General features: G+C 56.4%; 1 protein-coding gene across 1 annotated transcript; it reads left to right on the top strand.

Moving 5' to 3' along the window:
* The first annotated feature begins 369 nt into the window (after window positions 1–369).
* On the top strand, window positions 370–1,204 carry DL89DRAFT_67039 (uncharacterized protein). The gene has a single exon (XM_040891965.1). The coding sequence runs from the start codon at window positions 624–626 to the stop codon at window positions 1,134–1,136; it is 513 nt and encodes a 170-aa protein (XP_040739068.1). The 5' UTR covers window positions 370–623; the 3' UTR covers window positions 1,137–1,204.
* Window positions 1,205–6,949: the final 5,745 nt, after the last annotated feature.

Here is a 6,949-nt window from a genome sequence, read left to right on the forward strand (position 1 = left end):
AGCGAGGACGGTTCTAGGTCTGTAGCTAGGGATAACCGGTGTGCAGCTGCTACACCTGCCCCTATCCTGGGAACAGCAACAAAGCCGGTTTTTTCCCTGCCAGCAGGGCCACAGGGCGGTGTCGGTGTTGGCGGCTGCTGCACTGCCTGACCCGGGAAACAACAAATGGCACTACGGCCATGCAATAGCAACGCCCTTGCCGGTCACGCGTATATGGCTCCTGGGAGAAAATCAACGCAAATGTAGCAAGTCAAAAGCAAGATATTGACGAGCTTTTCTTGCTCGCTGCTGGGCGCTGCACCCTGCGGACCTCTAATGGTGGTCACGACGAGGGATTGAGCCCACTATTGCACTGCTACACGCGTGGCTTCTGTTTTATGTCATCAGCTCAATAGGCGGCTCCAGATAGCAGAGCTGCTCTGTGCTCCATGGCACCGTGCGGCCATTAGAGTGCATGCTGGGACAGATATAGGCCCGCCATAAATAGGTATTGGGCTGGACAATGGCGGGCGATACGGCCAGTCCATCACAACGTATTTTTAGGCCCGCGCACATGATGTCTCCAACCGATTCAACGGCGAATTTGGTACCGCTGCTGCGGGCACACCCGGTGCTTGGGGGGCATGCTACGCAGCAGCGAACACCACCCCGGCGCGGGCCACACCCTCTGCCAAGGTTGGCACGCAAGCTGCATATGGCGCAGGCGAAAATCTGGCTTTGGCCTTTGCACTATACTGCGAGAAATCTGCGCAAACCCCCGACCACCACTTGATTTCCCAACCCCAGGACATGCATGCCGCTTATTTTACGTGCCAATTGTGTTCATCAAGGGCCAGGCGCACACTCTGCCGCTGGCTGCCCCGCCTTGGGTGAATGGGGAACACAATAGCCGTCTAGCGAGAACAGACTGGAGAGGTTGTATGCATGACCGCTTTCGCAAGAACACCGACCGCACTACATCGCCCTTCATCTGCAGAACCCTTCTGTTCGTTGCTCGTCAGTTTTTCTGCTCTGTAGCTTTCTCTTTAATCTCTAATACCAATTCCTTATTATTTCTGCCCTCCTGTTCCCCACTTGCTGTGTTGCGCTGCTTTGTTCATAGCCCAAACCACATTTGCCCGCATACACGCATTTGATATTTATTCGGCTTCTCCACTTGTCTATATATCCAAGAGAAGCTTACAATCATACGGATACCGCTTTTTTAAATAGCTGACTTTCGGCAGTACACCTGTACATTTTTGTTCAACAGCCGGACCACCTGCTCACATCCTATACACACAGCAGAACGATGAAGCCGGATATAAATTGTGGGCGCTCGCGGACGGTATTGGCGAGCGCATCATCAGTCGCAGCACAGTCGTCGCCCGGCCCGGTGACATCAGCCCGAGACAGCGGCCTGTACGTGCAAAAGGCCTGTGACCATCCCATCTACTGCACTGGGCCTATCCTTGACAAGGTGCAGCGGTCGGGCATTTTTGACGAGGACAAGACATTTGTCGACATGCCCACCCGCAAGCCGGTCAAAGAGATTGTGGCCGCCTTCAGCGCCTTGCCCGCCAATGTGACCAAGGCCGAGCTGTCCCGCTTTGTCGACGACCACTTCGCACCTGCGGGCTCCGATATCGAGGAGGCCGAGCTGCCAGACTGGACCGAAACACCACCGTTCTTGACGGCGTCACAGACCCTGTGTTGCGCGGTTACGGAGTGCAGCTGCACAACCAGTGGAAGAAGCTGGCCCGCAAAGCAAAAACTGTGCAGCAGTGCGACGGATGTGAGACGTCGCTGCTCCACCTGAACAATACGTTCTTTGTCTCGGGCAGCACCATCTCGCGCGAGTTCCGTTACTGGGATACCTACTATGTCGAGCTGGGACTGCTCGAGTCTGGGCTATACACCACAACCAAGGGCATGCTGGCAGAACCTTCTCGACATGGTCTACTACCACGGGTTTGTGCCCACCGGCGGCCGCCTCTATTTCACAGACCGCTCCGAGCCCCCGCTGCTGGCACTGATGATCAGACATACTACGAGGCCACCAAGGACTTCGAGTTTTGTCAAGGCTGCGTTGCCGCTGCTAAAGAAGGAGCACACCTTCTGGGAGACGTACCGCGGCGTCAACGTCACGTACACCCGCAATGCTACAGTCTCACTCGGCAAGCGCCAGTCCAGCGGATTCCCAGCTCGCCACAACACTTCTGTCGACATTTCGGTCCAGTGCTGAGCAGTCAGGCGCTGCCTACTGGCAATGGCCAGAACAGCCTGTCCTCCTTCACTCCGAGACCAGAGACGTACACCCAGGACCTCACGCTGGCCACACAGCTGGAGACCTCGGTCCAGCTGAGCAAGATGGCGCTGACGTCGTCTGATCTGCTGGCTGCATCCGAGGCTGGCACCGTGCCCAGTGTGCAGTATGTTAGCCCTGTCGACGTCACAGTCTTCCCGCAGCTCTCAAAGATGGCCCTGCGCCGCCGAGCGGCAACTATCGGCGACCTGGTCAACCCATTTGCCAAGTACAACTCGACACAGCTCAATATCCTGGGTTCGGTTGCTGTCAACGACACCATCGCTGTCAACCTGAACTCGATCTTGTATCAGGCTGAGCTGATCATTGCCGATTTCGAGGAGCTGGTCTATAAGAACGTCACCGCTGACTGCAAGGCATACCGCCTGCGCGCCGAGCAGCGCCGCCAGGCACTGTTCGACCTGACGTATAACGAGAAGACCGGCTTCTTCAACGACTTCCATCTGGAGGCAAACAAGAGGACGGACATCTGGTCTCTGAGCGCGCTGTGGCCGTATTGGGCCTTTGGCGACAAGATGCCGGCTGCCGGTGCCAAGCTCGCGCTGACGGCGGTCTCGAACCTGTACGATCGCTATCCGAACGGCCTGCCCAACACGCTGTTCAACACCAGCCAGGCGTGGGACTACCCGCATGTGAACCCACCCATGCAGCAGATGCTGGTCAAGTCGGCCGAGACTGTCGAGAAGCACTTGGGCATTAGCAATGAACTCTCAACCAAGCTCAAGGGCATCTCAACCCGCGTTGTGCAGGGCACGATCGACCAGGCGTTCTGCGACTGGTATGCCAACGGTGGCTCTATCAACGGTGTGCTGGATCAGAACTCGGTCGGCTCATCTGCCAATGCCAACAGCAGCTACCAGATTAACGCTGATGGCAGCTTGTCGTCGGTCAGCAACGCGGACATTAACCCGATGCGGACCAACGGCATCGCAATGTGGCTGTTTGCTTCGTACAGCAGCAAGATTGAGATCCCCAAGTGCCCTGACCTCGAGCTCAAGGTCGTCACTCCACCGACCACTGCTGCGCCTACCCCTCAGCCTACTCCTCAGCCCACTCTTGAGCCTACCCCTAAGTCTACTCCTCAGTCTACTCCTCAGTCTACTCCTCAGTCTACTCTCCAGCCCACTCTTAAGCCGACCTCTCAGCCCACTCTTGAGCCTACCCCTCAGCCTACTCCTCAGTCTACTCCTCAGTCTACTCCTCAGTCTACTCCCCAGCCCACTCTTGAGCCGACTTCTCAGCCTACCCTTGAATCAACCTCTCAGCCTACCCTTGAGTCGACCTCTCAGCCCACTCTTGAACCAACCTCTCAACCTACCCTTGAACCGACTCAGACCCCGACCTCGACCTCGACCCCGACTCCAATTCCGACTCTGACTCCGACTCTGACTCCGACTCCGACTCCGACTCCAAGTGCGACACCCACGAGTGCTCCAACTTCTTCGGCCCCACCCAAATCGACGTGCGTCTTTACGCAAAAGTGCCAACGGTGCCGCTGCCTCGTTAAGCGTCGTGCCATTGTTCGGCGCCGCAAGCGCACTAACCCCGTCCGCAAGTAAAAACGATTTTGAAGTGCATTAACTTCGTAGAACCCTTTTACTTTTGTCTCGCGTCACCAAGTTGGGTCTGCAGCCAGGTTCCTATGTATGGCCAAATCAGAGTAAATCTTATATTTAATTTCGTGATGTTACCAACAAAACCATTTGTGCACAGTTGGATGGATTTAAGATATAGAAGAGGGACCATATGTGACTGTCATGGATGGGGCTATATAATGATGAGACTGGACTATCGCTAGGTTGGAATAACTGACCCGACCCCATGACTGAAAACATCATGATTCCGCCAGACAACCAAGTCTTTGAGCTGCCTCCAGGCATGCAGTACATGTCATAAACAACTGTGTCTGACAAACACTGTAGTTGAAAATAATACATTTGTTCTTCATAAATAATTTTAAGCGGTTGCAAGGATATTGTACGTTCCTAGCACCATTATCCAGAAGCCGAATAGCACGACCATCCATGCCACCACCCACTTGGCTAGGCTCCAGGCAGTGAGTCTGACCGGAGTCCCGCCCAGCAGCGGCGCGCTCTCGAGGCTCTGGCGACTCAAGATCATGCTCAGCGAAACATCAGTGCCAGCCCACAGGTAGACGAGCCCAGGCAGGACAAAGTTGATGACGCTGGCAGTCAGCGACCCGATCAGCTCGTAGGCCAGACCCAAGTCGCGACACACAATGGCAACGGCGGTGCACATGACAAACACCACCACGGTGCATGTGGACTCGTAGACTGTGCTGACGGCATGGCGTTCAGGATCGATCTTCAGAATCTCGGTCAGAGTATCGCGCACCGGGTAGAATGCCATGGGCGTGGTCAGCACCATCGTGACGGCAAACAGCAGGCGGCCAAAGTTGACCCAGTTGTCGGTATCAGGGAAATTCATCAACACATTGGCCTGGGCCGAGCTGCCAAAGGCCAGGAATCCGGTCACAGCGAACGCCATCGAGATGGCTGTGGCACCAGTTGTGGCTGCGGCCGACGCCCGGACCCAATTCCCGATAGACCGGTCGCGCAGACCCAGGAAATTGGGGAACGCCGCATGGCACGAGCTATACGTAAAGGCCAGCACACCCATGGCAGGCAGAATGCGCGGGCCAAAGACATCGAAGTTAACAGAAGACTCGCCAGCATACAGGGGTGCACGCATAGCCACCACCATGATGATATACGGCAGACACAGGACTGAGACAATCGAGAATTGAGCCAGCGGACCGGTGTTGCGGAAAAACAGAAGTGGCAGGATCACAACAATCGCAATGGCCGACAGTAGCACGCCGCGCGAAACCTGCACCGGCGCGTAGATCTGGACCAGCGACTCGACAAGGTCGCCAATGAGCATTAGATACAGGATTACCGTGCCCAGCATGTCCACCAGCATGCTGATGTTCAGAGCGTGGTAGCCAAATCTGCCCAGCGCAGCCTCAGTCACTGACGAAAAATGCGCAGTGCCTGTACGCGTCCCAGTGCGCACCAGAGCGTAGAGCGTGAACTGCGAGAGCCCGGCAATTACAACGAGCATAAAGACACCGAAGAAGAAGCCGGCGTTATGCAGCGCGTACGGGAGACACACAATGCCGCTGCCCACGATAGCATTCAGCACATTGAAGCCCACCCTGGTCGTGCTCTCGCCCTTGTCGGGGGCTGCGGTCTTGGATGGCTCTGGCACTACCAGAGGCTCGGCGAGGTCACGCGTATCGGCGGTCATGGCTAAGAGTGCGGGAAAAACAAATGCTGAGATGGAGGAGCAGCAGGATGGCGACGAGAAAGGGGCGTGGGCGTGCCGAGGATGCCGGTTATAAAACAGGGGCCCTCAGCATGCAAGCAAGGGAGCTAGCCAACTCAAAAAAAGGCAGACAATCTCCATCCCCAAAGCCTACTACCACCCAAACGATGCAAGCTGGAGCTGGACAATACATGAAGGCTTTCTCCTTTGCAGCACATGACTCGGGCTTTTGCCGAACCGCACTACTTTGCCGACCGCAAGCTCCTGACTCACAAAAAGCACGAAAACGCTCTGCTGCTCCCTCAGGATCGGCTCGGGTCCCACACATACCAGCAATGGCCCTTAAGGAGAAAAGTGGGAGTTTGCTGATCATTTGGACAACACACGTTTATGAGAATCCCAATCCAGGGAACGCAGAGACTACAAAAATGCTTTGGCGTTCTCGCCGATAAACGCGTTTCGACCGTACTTGTACACCCAGATCGTCGGCTGGATGGCCAAGATGATGGCGCCAAAAACCAGAATCGCGGCCACCACACCCATGGTCCCGGCGAACCCTATCACGTTCATGATGGGTGGCAGGATGGTCGGGATGATGATGACACCGACGCTGTAGGCAATGTTGAACAGCGCATAGACCTTGGCGTAGGCGTCGCCGCCCAGCCGATGCACGCGCACACCCATAGTGCTCATGATGGGCACTGCCGCGACGCCATTCAGCAGCCCGCAAAACACAAGGTTGACGACCAGCCCGGCCAGGTTGCGCGGCAGGCCGATGAAGGCTATCGAGACCGCCGTTAAAATCGAGCCGATAATCATGAATCCAAAGCGTCCGTACGGCGCCAGCTTGTTCAGCACCCGCTCGTCGTCGGTGTATCTGCCGGCAATGGGGCCGACGATGGCATTGGGCACCACCAGCGCAATGAACACAACACCAATGAGCTTCTCGTTCAGGCCAAAGTCGTTCCTCAGGTGGATGGGCAGCACAGGCTCAAATGCGCCCGAGGCTCCAGTCACAGTGATGGTCGCAACGCAGCAGGCCAGAATTGGCCAGTCCTTGAGCAGGTCCCACATTGTCGTGCGCCGCCGCTCTGGCTGCTCGCCTGCCTCCTCGCTCTCGACCGACACCTCCGTGCTATCCTGCTGTGTCTCCGAGGCACAGCTTATTTCCGATTTTTTGCTACCCTCGCCATTGTGTGCGGACTGCACGTCTGCAGGCGCCTGCACAATATGATCGGCTGCGCCTTCGGTATTCAGCAGTTTTTCGCGCTGCGCGCTTGCCAGGCTGACCCGGGACTGCTGCCGAGACACTGCCAGGTTCACATCGGTGGGCTCGCGCAGCAAAAGGCGGAACAC

This window comes from Linderina pennispora (assembly GCF_002104995.1).
Source record: "Linderina pennispora strain ATCC 12442 chromosome Unknown DL89scaffold_154, whole genome shotgun sequence".
Lineage (NCBI taxonomy): Eukaryota > Fungi > Kickxellomycota > Kickxellomycetes > Kickxellales > Kickxellaceae > Linderina > Linderina pennispora.